The sequence below is a fragment of the Chelmon rostratus genome, chromosome 5 (assembly GCF_017976325.1).
Source record: "Chelmon rostratus isolate fCheRos1 chromosome 5, fCheRos1.pri, whole genome shotgun sequence".
In the NCBI taxonomy this organism is placed as follows: domain Eukaryota; kingdom Metazoa; phylum Chordata; class Actinopteri; order Chaetodontiformes; family Chaetodontidae; genus Chelmon; species Chelmon rostratus.
Window position 1 is genome coordinate 22,602,212 of NC_055662.1, and position 16,938 is coordinate 22,619,149.

Here is a 16,938-nt window from a genome sequence, read left to right on the forward strand (position 1 = left end):
TTTGATAATTCAAAGGATAATTGTTGCAACGCAAGTAATTGTGGTTTATAATGACCTTTGGTACAAAATTGCCATTTGGGGTTTTAGTGCGCTTGGAGTGAACCCCCACATGTAATAGCCTACCTCCTCTATGGATCTGTCCCACCTCATTGAGATCCTCTATAAATATAAATTGAGGAGTAGGTGGGGGAGGTTACAGAAGACAGAAAAAGTTTGTAACAAATACTAGGGACTGGAGGTCCAGACCATCTACGCAGGGCCAGACAAACACAACACACAATCCTTAAGGTACTGTATAGCTTCCACAGAGTTCTGTTTTTTTGTGTGTCATTTGAGTGACATTCAGGTATGCTGAGGGTACTTAGGATAAGGACACAGAGGGGGGTAGACTGTGCCTATCAGGGGAGCAGGGTGAGATGGTGTGTCCATTGGGAAACTGGCATTTGTTGCAAGGGGACTATGCCCAAATAAGGCCTGAGGGGAGGCCATTTAAACTTAGAGATAGCATGTGCATGGCCATTTGCTGCAGGAGGCCCAGGTCAGCAGGACGCAGATTTGCATCAACGGTGAGAATGAAAATGTGTTTAATGTTACAGTACTTTTTAAATAATGTCATTGTGCTGACAGATTCTAATAGTATTCTCCAGAGTAAATGTGAAATAAAAGTATGTACTGTACGTCTGTATACTGGCTTCCATTCTAATACTCTTGAGCTTTGAAATGGAAAAAAGTGTTCACCAGATTTGTTTTTAATCTTTAGCTTATTTGAAACATTTGTTTGTCTCCAGAAGTCCCTTTATGTGATTGCAAAATATGACTTTGATAAGAAGCTTTGGTGACTTTATTCCAGTTAAAGTACATTTAAATTTGACTGACCAATTGTTGAACTGTGCTTTGGCTGGTGGACTCTGATACTGTTCTTGTGATACTGTCATAAGAAGTCATTAAACATATGTGTACATTTTAGCTGTCATAACTGATAATCCCTTTTTCTACCAGATGGGAGATCCCATTCAGTTAAAAGATGAAGGAAACAAACACTTCCAGGCAGGTGATATTGACAAGGCCATTCAGTGCTACACCAGTGCCATCAAGGTGTGCAAGGACAAAAAAGTGCTTGCTGTCATTCACAGGAACAGGTGTGCATGCTACTTAAAAAAGGTAAGAGTATGTTCAAAGCAGTGCAAAAGCAAACATTTAATAACAGATTATGTGTAATTTCTTTGGCAAATTTAGACCTTTATTTAACTTTTTCTGTTTTCTTTCAGGAAAACTATACTAATGCAGCATCTGATGCTTCTAAAGGTAGAGCAAGAAGTACAGAAATTTAACAAACACCAGAGAAACAAAGCACACACTAGCAGCAATGACACCAAAAACAATACAAACATCATCTTAAACCAAAGGCTATAAGCTCATTATGACTCTTTCTTCCTCGCATATAGCAATTGATGTTGATGCAGCAGATATTAAAGCCTTGTACCGGCGTTGCCAAGCTCTGGAGAAGTTAGGAAAACTGGACATGGCTTTTAAAGATGTGCAGAGATGTGCCACTCTCGAACCAAAGAACAAGACCTTCCTGGAGACTCTACGCAGACTGGGAGCAGACATCCAGGCCAAGGTCAGCATCAAACAGAACAACACACTCCCAGACAGAAGTTCATTCAGACTATAAGACTATACAAATCACTTCACATAAATACATTCAACAACACTGAATTAACACTGCTACATGTGTTCAAAAGAGATATTTTGGCTGAAAACTATAAGTAGGTGTTGTTACGTTGTGGCCTTAGAAATTAATGTTTTTTGATTCTGCAGAAAATTTACAGATGTACTTATACTGAACCACAAACAAAATGCATAATGTCAACAACACGGAATGATGGAAGTTTCATTTTCATTTTCCACAGCTCAAAACAACATTCTCCACAGATTCGAGGGTACAGAACATGTTTGACATTCTCCTTGGTGACGAAATGGACAAGGAGAAAAGGGAAAAAGTGAGTATTTTCTGTTCCTCTTTATATTGTAGTCCGGATGTGGATGTACGTAAATGTGGTTTCATTTCTGCTACTTATCCTTTCATGTCTAGGCTGCCAACAACCTGATTGTGCTGTCCAGAGAGGACGCCGGAGCAGAGAGAATCTTCCAGAATAACGGGGTGCCTCTGCTGCTCAACATGATAGAGACAGGCAAACCAGAGATGATCCTGGCTGCTGTTCGTACTTTGTCAGGAATGTGCACAGGACACAAAGCTCGGGTGAGCATATCATGGATAAAAGAATGAATAAAAGAAAAATGCAAGATTAGAATCAAAGAGTTCGTGGAAATCCAGACAAAGGCAATGATGACACCTCTGCAGACGAACACAACAAACTTTAAAAGCATAAACTCTACCTATAATTTTCCGTTAGAAATAAGTTTTATATTATTTGCATTTCATTTTTCTCATTAAAATGAATATTTCTTTTTACCTCTCCTAAACAGGCCATGGCTATTGTTCACATGGTGGGTGTTGATAAGATGTGCAGCATCATGGCGGTTGACAATGAGGAGATTGCACTGGCAACCTGCAACCTCTTCCAGTGCATCAACGACTCCCTCACTGGTGGAGATAAAAGGGAATATGGGAAAGAAGAAGCCTTGGTTTTGGGTGAGTCGAAATCATCATCCGTATGTGTAACAAAAAGTAGATTTTATTATGGGCACTTATTTAATCTTCAACTAGGACCTATAGAATCACAGACATAATGAAAAAATGGAAAAGGCTTTAGCTATGCCGCTATTTGTTTTATTTCACAGCACTACTGACTGAGACATATCCTCTTTTATGCCATCTGTCCCTCTGCAGATGCATCTAAAGACCTGAAAACCATTCTTCTCTCTCTGCTGGAAATGGTGGCTAATAAGAAGGTCTCTGGCCATGGCAGAGACCAGGCGCTGAACCTCCTGAGCAAGAATGTACCTCGTAAAGACAAGAAAGAGCCAGACCACTCCAGGACCCTCTTCACAATTGACCATGGTGAGCAGACAGCTGCACCTGGTCCTTAAATTGGTTTGAGGTACTGTCTATTGCTGCTTCCCAGGCTGACATGAGATATTAATATATCCATGTGTTTGTTCTTCAGGTCTGAAGAAGATCCTCAAGGTGTGTGGTCAGGTTGCTGAGCTGCCAGACCAGCTTCCCATGACAGACAATACACAGCTGATTGCCAGCGTGCTCCTCAACAAGCTCTATGATGACCTCAAATGTGACCCAGAGAGAAATAACTTCAGGGACATTTGTGATGAATATATTAAGTACGTCCATAAAATACAGATTCCCCATTGACCAGTTTTATAGCCAAGACTTTATAACAACAAAACTTTCATCATCTCTTATGCTTTTCTCTTTTCCTTGTACTCCCTTCCTTTTCCACAGATCCAAAATTGACCCCAACGACATGGACAAGACCATTCACGCCATCAACACCATCTCAGGGCTGCTTCAGGGTCCGTTCGATGTTGGTAATGCACTGGTTGGACATCAAGGCATAATGGAGATGATGGTGGCGCTGTGTGGCTCCGAACGTGAGGTCGACCAGATGGTCGCTGTGGAAGCGCTGATCCATTCTTCCTCAAAGATGAGCCGCGCCAGCTTCATCATCACCAACGGTGTGTCGCTGCTCAAGGACATTTACAAGAAGACCAAGAATGAGAGGATTAAAATACGTGCGCTGGTGGTGAGTGTGCAAAGGAAATAATGGAACAGAGCTGGTCCTTGGCCCATGTACAATAAAGAATAACAATACAACACATTAGGAAAAAATCACTTGGAAGTACGTACAATACAAGACAGTACAGGAAAGTAAACACATTGTGAACAGCTACTGTTGCTCAACTTCAATCAGAATCAGTTTATTGCCAAATGGGTTTTCATATACGAGGAATTTGCCTTGGTGTTTTGGTATATAACATTAACATATGTGTAGGTACTGCAAAGTAATGCAAGCGAAGAGGAAGAAATAGAACAAGTCGGAGAACTACACCGGGCCAAAAGTTCTGTTGTTCCCTTTGATACAGAGAATAATAAGAAATTCGATTAGACTATCCATCTTCTAGATTTGGTCGGTGTATGTGGATGCATATTCATGTCCATGTCCTCTCCAGGGTCTCTGTAAACTGGGTTCAGCTGGAGGTGATGATTACAGTTTAAGGCAGTTTGCTGAGGGCTCCACAGAGAAGCTGGCCAAGCAGTGCAGAAAGTGAGTACTCACACAGAGATTGTTAAAGAATATAGCAGATTATAAAGTATAATAACCATCATGTAGTATGTAGAAAATATGTGAGGAGACCAATACTAGTATCAGTTCTTTTGATACCTAATCAGTTATTTTCTAATTTTGATGCAAATTGCTGAACAGATATGATTTGTTACAATATAAGTACCAGAATGTCATTGTGGCCACTTCACATCATCACTAAATGCACTTACTCTAAAATGTCTCTCTTTTACTCTTCAAGGTGGCTTTGTAATCCCCAGATTGACACCAAAACAAGGAACTGGGCTATTGAGGGTCTTGCTTATCTGACTAATGATGCTGACGTGAAAGATGACTTTGTGGAAGATGAGCTTGCTTTGAAAGCCATGTTTGAACTGGCCAAGGTATGAAAATAACAAATAGAAAGAAACATGCACTAACTCTGGTTAGACGTCTGAAATAACCTTTCTCCTTTCTCTGTGTTTTTAGTCTAAGGATAAGACAATCTTATATGCAGTGGCTTGCATCCTGGTTAACTGCACCAACTGCTATGATAAGAAGGAAATCATACCTGAGCTGGTTCAACTTGCCAAGTTCTCAAAGCAGCATGTGCCTGAGCAACACCCCAAGGTAAAAGAGGAAGGAAACGGAAATATTCTCTCAGACCACAATATCTAAATTGACATAGATAGAGTATGAGCAGTTACGCATACTATATGCATGCATATACACTCTTTGCACACTTGCTTTTCTTAGGACAAGAAGGACTTTATTGAGAAGAGAGTGAAAAGGTTGCTGAAGGCTGGAATCATATCAGCTCTTGCTGTCATGGTCAAAGCAGACAACTCCATACTGACTGACCAGACTAAGGAGATGCTGGCAAGGTGGGAGAGGAAGCATTTCATGGCAAAGTGATGACAAGGCATTTTGAAATGTCAATAAACATGTTCCCTAAAAAATTTCCCAAAAACAGTCATGAAAAGTCATGCCATGAGTCACTTCATGACATCAGCTGTAGTCAACACATATAGTAATAATGAACAATAGATGTCAAAAGGCCCTTTTCTTTTGAGTAATGCCATTCACGTTTTGATACAGTGTAATTTTGTCACCTTGTAGAGAATGACTTACATTTACTTTTAAATGTTCCATTCCATAAAGGAGGGAATGCAAGCTATAACACATATTAATATGTCCAGATTCTTGTTTATTCCTGTGCAGCATTGCTTAACAATATCTAATTGTTGAACCATCTTTTTATCTTTAGGGTTTTCTTGGCATTATCAGAAGATCCCAGAGATCGTGGTACTATTGTAGCCCAAGGTGGAGGAAAGGTGAGTGGTAGGTTAGGAAATAAAGTACAAGTAAAGTTATGACACTTCATCAAGTCACAAATTAATGGAAGTAGTTCTTTTTTAGATAACATGTTCCGCAACCAAATCATTAGAAAACTGGACAAACATTGCCTGGACAAACTGGTTGTTGCACGATATCCCACTGTTGTCCACTACTGTTGTTCTGACTCTGCCCTCAGGCTTTGATACCACTTGCTCTGGAAGGGACAGATGCTGGGAAGGTGAAGGCCAGCCACGTCCTTGCAAAGATTGCAGCTATTTCCAACCCAGAAATTGCCTTCCCTGGTGAGAGGGTAAGACTGCTTTGTTACTTTGTATAAAGAGCAGTCCCCTTTGGTATGATTGTGAGGGAAGGGGAATGGAAAGTTAATGAGGCACGACATTCTTCCTAATCTACGCTTTACTACACTACACTTTTCACTTTTGACGTCGATGTCTTTTGCCTATTTTTCTTTGTCTATCAACATATTGTGGGGAGAAGTGGCCAATTTATTTATTGTTTCTCATTGCTGTGACAGACTTATTCTGCTGAATAATAATGTAAACCACATCATTATTATTATTAATCGTGTTTGCTCCTCTCTTTCAGAATTCAGTATCTCTGCTGATTTGAAGTTTAGTACATTTACAAAATTCAGATCTCTGTCTTTCTTGTTTGACAGGTGTATGAGGTGGTGCGGCCTTTAGTTAGCCTCCTTCAGACAGACAGAGATGGGGTGCAGAACTATGAAGCTCTGAGAGGTCTCACCAACTTGGCTGGTTTCAGTGAAAAGCTACGGTAATGTCTTGCATCTTATGATATTATGGTCACACTTCATAGCTCATTTCCTCCAAGTGAGCTCACTGCAGGTCACGAGTGGTTATTGTGTTTCATCTCTTTTTCAGAGTAAAGATTGTGAAAGAGAACGCTCTGCCAGAAATTGAGAACTACATGTTTGAGGAACATGAGAAGATCAGACAGGCAGCCACTGAATGTATGTGCAACCTTGTTACATGTAAAGAGGTGAGAACAGACAAATCGGTAAATCCACATATAATAACAGATGATGTGTATAGTCAACATGTGCAACATGGTGTGGCTGTATTAAAAATATCAACTCTGTGTGTTTCAGGTCCAAGATCGTTTTCTGGAAGATGGCAATGACAAAATGAAGCTACTGGTCCTGCTATGTGGCGAGGATGATGACAACCTTCAGGTAGCTGCAGCTGGAGCTGTGGCCATGCTCACTGCTGCTCAGAAGAAACTCTGCACCAAACTGACAAAAGTGGTATGCACAGCAGTCGTTAATAGTGTTTTTACTGTAGAATATGAATAATAGTGTCATATCAGAGTCTGTTTTGAAAGCTTGTGCAACTATGACAAATGCCCAGAACTCCCCTGGTTAGCTTTCCTCCAGGAATAGATAGATATACTTTATTTATCCCAAGCTGGGAAATTGCAGAACTGATAACTTACTCAATATGGCAGATTACACAAGAGCAAACACCTACTAGCCCTTGTAAGGCCTAACTACACTGCAGCTCATGGCATCTGCTTGACCACATTGATGCTTTTCTCAGCATTTAACATTGCTGAATTGTTTGTATTTTGTGACAAGAGGTGCATTGTGTAGACTAAAGACACCTTGGTGTGCCATGTCTCACTCTTTGTGCCACTGAATGCATTTCACATTGTAGTTAATTAATTTGGAATAACTGAGACTGAGACAACATATGAATCTGCCTGCAAAAACAATGAAAGCTATACTTTCCATAATACAACTCAATAGCATGTTTTCATTACCTTCCCTTCCTGCAGATGCCTTTCAAAACTCAGTTTGAAACTCAGAGCCCAAGCTGAGCTGATGACATTATTATCAGGGGATATTTTCTGAGACATGACAAAGCTTCTCCAGAGCCACTCAAGACATAAAAAAAACCCCTTTAAAATTAAAATAAAAAAAAACTGCTGAGTTATACACATACTAACTTCCTCATAGATTCCACTGTTTAGAACTGAAAGTGTTAAAAAAAATATTCAAGCTACCAATCTCTAATTGCAGCATGTGTCATTTTCTATTCATCATTCACACATTTCAGTGTCACTGACTGATTGATTAATCTTTCCCAACAGACCACCCAGTGGCTTGAGATCCTGCAGAGGCTGTGTCTCCACACTGACATTAGAATACAGCACCGTGGCCTTGTGATTGTCTACAACATGCTCAACTCAGATGACAGCGAGCTGGCAAAGAAGCTGATTATCGATAGTGAGATGCTGGAAATCCTCTCAGTGATTGGCAAGGCAGCGGACAATCCCAATAGGCAGGAGGCCATCGATGCAGCACGTGCGTGCCTTGCCAAAGCTATGGATCTCGGTCTCATCAAACCCTTCACCAGTCCTTCTTAAAATGATGGCGACAAGAAAAGCAACAGCAATGGACATTCTTCTTATTTCTCCTGTTAAATACAGACTTTCTTCCACCAAATATATAACGATTAATCAACCTGACTCCAAATCTCTAAAGTCACAATAAAAATCAATGTTCTTTTTTTTACAGGGGTTGTTTGGGGCTAGCCAAATAAATATACATGGGGTCCCCCCATGAAGCTTCATGAAATGTATCATTTCCTTTTGTACTGAGCTGTGAGAGCACATTTACATGTGAACACACTAATCGTTATATCAATGTTGTGAAATTTGAAAAGGAAGTGACTTGATTCAGTACTTGGCAGTTTCAGTGACACCAAATGAAAGGTTGTGTCATGTCATGTGACCAAATGCTGAACAGAGTTTGAAGCAAACAATACATAGGTAAACAAAGTAAAGTAATACATTAATTAAACAATAGGGAATTCTTACTGTAATAGGACAATGTCATATTCTGATTTATTTTGTAATTTAGAACACATCTGCCTGAAATGTACCTTTTTAAAAGGTTTCTGTGAAAAGTAAATTAGCGTTGTTTTATTAAATCCATGTCAAGAGGAAAATGATCATGACTAATAGTCCCCAGCCCCTGTCACATACCCCCCACCCACACACACTGGACACAACAAGAAGTGAGATCGACACTGAGAAGATTCCCTGAACTTTCCATCCAAAATTTACACCTTCTCATTGACTAAGTATGTGATGAAAATATTGCTGTTCTACATCTGCACCACTCTCAGCTTTTCTCTAAATGAGTAACTTTTACATAACTCTGTCAAGCCAGAACTAGAACGAACGTTTCCTCACAGCACGTGATAGCATCATTATAGCATTCATATTTTAGATTTCATATTTTTGTTGAGCTTAGTTTGGACAATAATTTAACTATGCTGCAGACGTATGATGCTGTTAAGAAGACAGCTCTCTAGGGAATAATAAAGAGGTCTTGTTGTCCAAATGCACACCGGAAATTCAGGTGTTTCCCTAACCTTTATGTTATGTTCATGGCACGATCGATATTGTTATGGTGTGGCTTTTAACTGGGAGTCGCTTTGCTGGCAAATGAATGTAAAAGAAAAGAAAACGTAGGCTATTAGACCCATACCATGACACAGCACAGCCACATGTCTTTGATCGGGTAAACAGATGGGGGAAGGAGATTAGATTCCGCAGGAAGCACAAACCATCACACCATCTTTGAAAAAAGTAATGACTGACTGGCGGTTAATTTCCAGACAATCACGTGAATAGAACACCAATATGCAAAGCAGAGGACATTTCCAACAGACGTGAAGGTGTCAGTGTGTCAAAGCTCCCAGTAGGAGGAGGGTATATGCCTATCATGCCACCGTCAGTCTCGCGTTGCGCCAGGAGTGACCGCTTTCTGGCGACATTTGAGAGGATTCATTCGGGTGAGTTAACGTTTTATCAGTCTTCTTATCGAAACCAATCGGGCTTGCTTACTTCAGGACGAAGCACGAACGTGCAACAGAGAGGCACTGCTTTACTGCTGGCAGTAAAGGCACAATAGTAACGATCGTAATACATTAGCTTTCCATTAGCAACATAATTGCACTCAATTACGCTCGCTGCGACTCGTCTTGCACGTTCGTGCCACCGCCCTCGCCAAGCCTCACACATTGTATCCGTATTTAATTGAGTTCATTGCGGTCAAGCTTGCCATCAATTAATTAATCTGGCCGAACCAGCGGTCACTTTACAAACTCTGTAAAGCATGCTAACATAAGTAGCAACCCTGCAACATTCAATTAAAGACGTGGAATCTATATTTCAACAGGAGTTGTGGGTGGGACGACACACCAGGGTTTTGTGATCCAGAAAACATTGTCAGCACTGGTCTCGAACATGAATGGTAGGTTTCTGACAAATGACCAGCTTTAAACTGTGTCCAGTGTTAGCATCAGAGATCTTTCAATTTCATTTGTGTCTTGACAGAGGTGACCTTCATCTTTGTGCTGCTGTTGACTCCTGGTCTCACTCACTGCTTTTCAGTCACAGCAAAGCAAGGTATGTCTTTTCTTGTGTACGTCATTCTCATGATGAAAAAGTTTCTGTGAGATATTTCAGATCCGTACTGTCTGATTAATGTTACAGGTGGAAAGACATCTCCGCAGCTGTTTTTCTGCACGATTCCTGGATGTGCCGCTGATGTGGCTTACGTATTTTGCAATGAAAAGCGGCTCTTCAGTCGCACTCGCATTGCAGATTGCACAGGTCCTCCACCACCCAATACTCTCTGCCAGCATGATGGTCGGGCATTTGTTTCCACTGATAGAGATGGTGCTTGTGAATTTGAAGGGGAAGACAGATTTATTGATACGACAAAATGTACAGGTATTTCCTTTTGCTTTCTAAAACCCTTAATGTATTGTACATTGTCACACTCTTGCAATCATTCGCACCATTCTTGAAACTTTATATTTTGATTTGATGGGCCACAAAGCAACAGATTTCACAGAGTGTCTTCACATGCACTTCAGTGTCCCTGACCTAATTGGAGTTTGGAGTAATTTGTTTATGTGTAAACGTATTGTTTTCGGAAACCTGTTTAACCCCTTATGTTATTTTTGAAAAACCCAAATATCTACCCTTGTGTTCTGATTGAGATTGGGATTCTGTGTCCTGGTTTTTGTTCACTGTCTGCCGCGTGAAGTTGATTAACTCTAAAAATAGGAAAGCCAAATCAAGCAGAATGGTAAATGCAGCAGAGTCCTGGCAACCTGTTCCCTGTTACATTGGGAGTGATGCAGATGTGTCACAATGCTAAATTAGAAAAAAAAAAAATCTTATTTAGATGTGACCATTCAATAGTGTAGCAGAAGTTTTTCTGTTAATCTCACTGTTCGTTTTCTGATTCTGTCCTCTCTACTGTTACCACTTCCTCTGCATGTCAGGACAGGAAATCTCTGCTGCTACTTATTTCTCTCTTTAAATTACTGTACTTCTCAGAAAAGTGATACAGAACACCTTTGATGCCAAACTAGAGTCTAGATTTATATTTAGTCTCTTTGAAAAGTTTGTTCAATATATACTGTAAGAGAACTGACTGAGCTGTTCATAATGACGATAAATTAGGAGTATCAGTACATTTTCCTAAATACATAATGTGTAAACATCACACACAATGTAAACAGGTGAAATATTGTTTATGATGTTACTCTAACTAATAACATGTCATAACAATTCTCTTCTTTTCTCAACTAGACAATAGCAGCATTTGTGTTTTTACCACTGGTAAGCTTTTCCTGCAGACACACACTTAACATGATGCTGCCCACTGTTGTGACTGAACACTGACTGGAAGTTTCTGTCTTTCTCCCACATCATTACCAGTCACCACAGAGGACCATGCAGGAGATAAACACATTATTGCTGGAGTTTGTAAGTTCTGAACACCAATCCATCTGATACTGTGTCTGCTTGCATCATGTTTCTCCTGCATCTTGTTAAGAGTCCTGTAATTAAGCACTGCACATGAAGTACTTATACTTTACTTGCACATTCTCTTCTCATACCACTACTTCTTTACTACATTTCAGAAGAAATATGTACTTTTTGCTCCACTACAGTTATTTAACAGCTCTTGTTATTTCCTTAACTTGTTGCACACAAAGCAACAAGTCAAGAAAATAATGCTTTTTGCGACTAATTTAACTTGCTTTTACTCTGCCAACCTCTGTTTTCTTGCTTTCGCTCAGGAGTAAAATGTTTGCCTTTTGAATGCTGACAATCAGGTATGATTCATTTTTATGATATATTGCATTTATTGTGTATACATACAATTATCTGAAATATCCATCTCTTGATTCCACAGGTGCTTTAGTACTGATAGTACCAATAATAGGCTTATTCGTGTATCTCTATAAAAAGAGACAAAACAGAGAACAACAGCCTGCAGGTATTTAAAATGCATTGTTATTCTCAAAGTTCCTTTGTTAATATGTTAAGGTATTATTATATCATGTTACCAATATGTCTCACGTTTATTATGATTTTTTTCAGTTCTGGTGTGACTGCACCTCTTAGAGAGAGACAAAGCCCTGAAGAAACCAATGAGAGGTTAGTGAACATTAAATATGCAACATTTAACCCATCGTCAGTGCAAATGTACATCTAAATATAGTCATTCTGGCATGACTTTTTTACATTTCCAGAGATACTTGTGGTGGTCCTGGACTGAATAATGGCAGCTCTCCTTCTCAATGTGACCACGGATCTTAAACCCCTGCAGCAGCCTTAGAATTTATTGTCCTATTTTTTCATTTTATTTTTTTATTTTTAAATTGTGGTTTGGTTAATAATAATAACTATAATAATAATAATGATAAAGCATGTTTAAGTTGAAAGAGGATGCTTTTTATTTTATTGTTGTACAAGCCTCCACCACAAGCTGTTAGTTATTTCTAAACTGCTGTTACAGTTGTTGGAGATAATAGAGATATTATTGTCATGCCAATTTTAGGTAATGAAATGAAATAAATCTTTCTTTTTTTTTTAACAAACTGAGTCCTCTGGCGCCTGTTCCACTCCCCGGCTTCAGACCAGCAGAGGGCATGTTCGCCTCGCTTTTTTCTGTATCCAGTGGTGCACTGAATGGTGTGGTTGTATGTAAAGAGGCAGGGCTGGGACACAGAGACACACAGGGCTTCTCGCTGCTGTCGGTAGAGAAGTGACTCTTCAGTTGGACACAGTCCACAGCCTGTGGTGGAAATACAAACCGACACTGCGTATATTTTTCTTTACGGCCTGTATTCATCTGCTGGGATCGAAAGGGCTTCCTGTGAGGACCGCAGCAGCCACTCTGAGGAAAACATCTTTTCTACACGAATACTCGGAAGAAGATTGGCTGGTGAGGTTTATGTCAGTTTCGTATCCACACTATAGATATTGTTGAGATTTATATACGTGGCAAAAAAAGATGTCAACTATGCTGACACCTACACCATTAACTTATCATTGATTACGTTTCATTTCAAGTATCTCAAGGTGTTACGCCAGGTGAAAACCGCAGGTGCGCTTCAGATGTTTTCTCTTCTGATAGGAAGGTGTTGCGAGACTTGGTACGACCTTAGCGAAGGCGTGAAATGAAATGTAGCTGTGTTGGACTGGTGTCTCATTTGAGGTTTGTTGATGTGTCTGCAACTCTGTCGTGCACTTTTAGTGAGAAAGTGGAAGTCTCTAGTTTAATGGGAAATGAGGCAAGCGTGTCGAAGGTTGAGTAACACACGAGGGGGCAGCGGAAGAAAATCACTCATTTAACTTTAGAATATTGCTTATGTTTATAATCTAGATCTATATAATCTTATAGCTTCATGTCATGATGTTAACACCTTGCCAAAAAAAGTCACAGTTTAACCTTTTGTAAGCCAAGTTACTGAGAAACAGATGCATGCGTGCAGTAAACAGCTGTTGAATCCTATTGGCACAACATGCGCTGAAGGCCAGGTGATAGATTTTCAGGATCCAATTATTTTATCTGTGTGCATTATTATTAGATGCTGCCTTGGACCAGCCCTTCATTTACTGGTGTGATACCTGTCACATTAGCACTGCTCTTTACAGTGAAGTGCTACATATCTCCTCCTGGTAATTGGGAGCCACGATGTGACTGTGAAATAGCTTCACCCGAAGAGGAAAAATAGATAACTGGTGATGTTGAAGCTATACTGGAGGATTGAGAGCCTCCCAGTGAGAGAAGCTGCTCTAGAAGCTCAATAACAGCAGTATCCAGCGAATGATGTGGACTTGTTGGTTATCATTTGGTGGAAATTCAACTGTTGAGCTTCTGTTTACATGATATAAAGTCACTGACAAAATGCCCAGTTTTAATCGGCAAAATTCTGTTTTTTTTTGTCATAATGAAGGATCAAAAGTTTTGATGTTATGATGTGTTTTTCTCTCTGTTGTACAGAGGATCTTGAACAACTTGAATGAGAAATGTTTCTCTTTAGAATGCCTTTAACTTTTTTTTTTCTAATTAATTCAATGTTTGCTTTTTTTCTTCAGTCTAAACCAATTGTAGACCATGTCATCTTAACACATGTGGTCATGAGCCGTGCTGGTTGTAGCGGGCTGAAGAGTGAGGTGTATCTGGTCTGTAATGGGTCTGATTTTGTCCTGCGACCCTTTTAATGTTATATTTGTTACTTTATTGCATCATGGCTAATGAAGCAATGTTAAATGTAGTTTATGATTGTTCCTTGAAATATTCCAGACACTGGCTTGTCACTAACTTTGATCAAAGTGCAACATACTGATGACTGGAGAAAATGAATGATCATGCAAATCTGACTGATTTCAAACTAGCCTGTAGGACAAGCATGTGGTTTACTTTATGAACTTCCTCTTCCTTCCTCATTTGACTGTAAGGCAGTGGCATTGGTCTAGCTCGGGCCAGGTTGGTCAGCTTGCTGCAGAGGGTGTTTGAAAGGGAAAACAGCTCATGCAAATCCCCCACTCTCTCCTTGCGACCAACACCTGAGCTCCTGTGCTGTGCTGCCTGCTGTCCTTGCACTGATATGTTGCTTGCCAGAGTGAGCAGCATCTGTGCATTATGTAATATTTTCCATCTGAGTAGCATCAGAAGTGCCACATCACGCTAGAGCCAAAACCTTGTCAACAGCAATCATACTTACTCTCAGTTCTTCTTGGGGTTTTGGTTGTGGTGGATCTGATTCTCTCTTAGATTAGTGATTAAATCGTGACACTGACTGTAACCGTAAGCAATGATCAATAACACTGCTTCAGAGCAGAGGGCCACCTTTTTAAGCCAACAGTGGTGTAACCTTTCCCTGCTGTATGAGCTTCCTGTGAAGAGGTAGCCCAGCAATTAACAGCTACATCAGCTTTAGTGCAGTCTTGTGATTTGGGGTCAAAGAGTACTCGGTGTACTGTGCTTGTACTGTGCCATGGGATCCCTGTGGTGATATGACCAGAATAACAGCCATACAAGGCTCATTATGACAGTTACATAAGTCAGTGCCCTGAACATTCCTGATAATGGTCTGACTGATCGATGTGTCTTGTGTCCACACACAGGGGTGTGGCCCCATGTTGGGTCTGGCTACATTCAAGATGTTCTGATACAAAAATGCCTCAGTGTGTTGTGATAATGAAATCCCCCACCTTGTAATGTTTGTGTGTGTTTAGATTGACGTCTCTTCCTTCTACACCCAGTCTAATTCTTCTCTCAGAGCATCCTCTCTCTCACTCCCGTCTACAGCGTTATGTTCTGGGTCGAAGTGCTAATGTGCCATGACACAGCTGCAATGAGTTGAAAGCATGACAAGAGTGTTTGTTTTCTCTCCAGAGTTCTTCATCTCAGGTTATTCAGCACCCCGCCATTCTTTTCACTTGTAGCTACCTTTGATCAGATCCCCTTGATTTTAGCGAAGCAGCAGAGCGAGACCGTGCGAGGATTTGCTATCAATTCCTGTCGTGCCTATTATTGAAGATCTTGTATTTCACTTTCTTGTGATTTAACTTGCCACAGTCGTAAGATGTCCCACAATATATAACATGAGGATGGCTTACAATTTCTGATTGGTTATTGAGCGTTGTTTGTTACGCTACTTTGCCCTAAAACAAGCCTTAGGGGTCGCTACAAATGATTTCTGGGTATTGGTTAATCCAGTAGTAAATTGATTGATCGATTTACTCTATGTATCATACTCTATTGATCAGATGAGGTTTAGCCTCTGCACCTCTGTTCAGTTGGGTTGCACCTCTACCTAAGCACAGTGTGGGCTGCTCTCTCTCTCTTTTCTGCTTTGTTGCCCTCATTCATTGGCCAGGCTGCACTCATGTCAGCACATACCACATACTACTGATAGCCACCAGGACTTCATAATCAGCTATACTTTATTATCAGTACTGTGTTCTATGTTCATCCTAGACAATATGATATTTACTAGGAAATATTTTTCACAGCAATAGAATGAACATAAACTGTATGTCGTTTGCAATAAACAGGAAATCATCTCAGTTTTGTCAATAAATGATTCAGAAGTATTATGTAGGGGTGTTAAAGAAATTACAACTTCATGTAATAACCGTTCACAAAATTGGTGATTTCTGTAAAATGACAGTAATGAAAGCCTTAAAAATTAAGAATGAAAGAAAGCTTAAAATAGGTTCATTTTTGTCAATTATTTTTAATCCTTGAAAAAGGCATGCAAATAAGATCAGCTTTTCTTGGTAGACCTGCAGTCAGCAGCCTTCCGTACAAGTAGGTGTTTTATGGCCATTACTAGTCATTGAGAATACAAACTGATAACATATGTGGAATACCTTTGGTGCCTCTGGAGGAGCTATCTTTGTATAACCCAGATGATGTCATCAGGGTTGTCTGGCTTGGAGACTAAAAATGTATAACTAAGTCTGTGCTAAAAAGACCTGGGCATTTCATTTACCAGGCAGGGAGGGTCCAACTAGAGTACACTGTTGAGCTTGTTCAACCCATTCTGAAGACAAAAAGCCAGGATATATATCTCTCTGTGACAGATTTGGACTATTCTTCTTTAAATCAGTCTCTCAAAAGTTCCCCAACTATACAAAATCATTGGAATGCTGTTTTAAGAGAGAAGATGCAAGTTGTCACAGCAATCCTCAGTCACAGCACCTTATGTAACTCTTGATGATGTGACCTGACATGTCTTCGTCAGTCAAGTTCTTAAATTCATGGTTGTACAGAGATATGTTCATCTTGGGAAGACCATCAACAAATGCCAGTGTCGGGGTGTGTGAAAAATTCCCTTTTTTTTTTTTTTTTTTTTTTTTTTTTTTGCAGCATGTGAATCTGGATGAATATCCCAGTATTGTTGCTTTGATCCTAATGACCTCCAAAGAGTAGTCCCCCCCTGCCTCCATGGCCCCACAGCCAAATCTGCCAAAGGAGGGCTGCAGT

The 16,938-nt window shown here is 40.1% G+C and overlaps 2 protein-coding genes across 2 annotated transcripts in view; both read left to right on the forward strand.

Moving 5' to 3' along the window:
- The first annotated feature begins 205 nt into the window (after positions 1–205).
- On the forward strand, positions 206–8,194 carry unc45b (unc-45 myosin chaperone B). Its single transcript, XM_041937151.1, has 20 exons — positions 206–288; positions 1,000–1,161; positions 1,269–1,305; positions 1,446–1,621; positions 1,914–2,003; positions 2,096–2,263; positions 2,491–2,656; positions 2,855–3,025; positions 3,132–3,303; positions 3,425–3,725; positions 4,153–4,247; positions 4,507–4,648; positions 4,734–4,874; positions 5,001–5,128; positions 5,512–5,578; positions 5,779–5,892; positions 6,262–6,377; positions 6,485–6,602; positions 6,712–6,867; positions 7,713–8,194. The coding sequence occupies exons 2-20, from the start codon at positions 1,000–1,002 to the stop codon at positions 7,986–7,988; spliced, it is 2,796 nt and encodes a 931-aa protein (XP_041793085.1). The 5' UTR covers positions 206–288; the 3' UTR covers positions 7,989–8,194.
- A 4,493-nt stretch (positions 8,195–12,687) lies between these two features.
- pip5k1bb (phosphatidylinositol-4-phosphate 5-kinase, type I, beta b) overlaps positions 12,688–16,938 on the forward strand; it is a 32,159-nt gene continuing 27,908 nt past the window's right edge. Inside the window, exon 1 of the mRNA XM_041937355.1 lies at positions 12,688–12,882. The gene's annotated coding sequence lies outside the window, so the exon portion shown is untranslated. The remainder of the gene's footprint in view (positions 12,883–16,938) is intronic.

Coding starts and splice junctions, on each gene's coding strand:
- unc45b (XM_041937151.1), top strand. CDS start 1,000: ATGGGAGATCCCATTCAGTTAAAAGATGAAGGAAACAAACACTTCCAG. Junction 3,026..3,131: donor CCTCTTCACAATTGACCATG/GTGAGCAGACAG, acceptor TTTGTTCTTCAG/GTCTGAAGAAGATCCTCAAG. Junction 4,649..4,733: donor CCATGTTTGAACTGGCCAAG/GTATGAAAATAA, acceptor CTGTGTTTTTAG/TCTAAGGATAAGACAATCTT.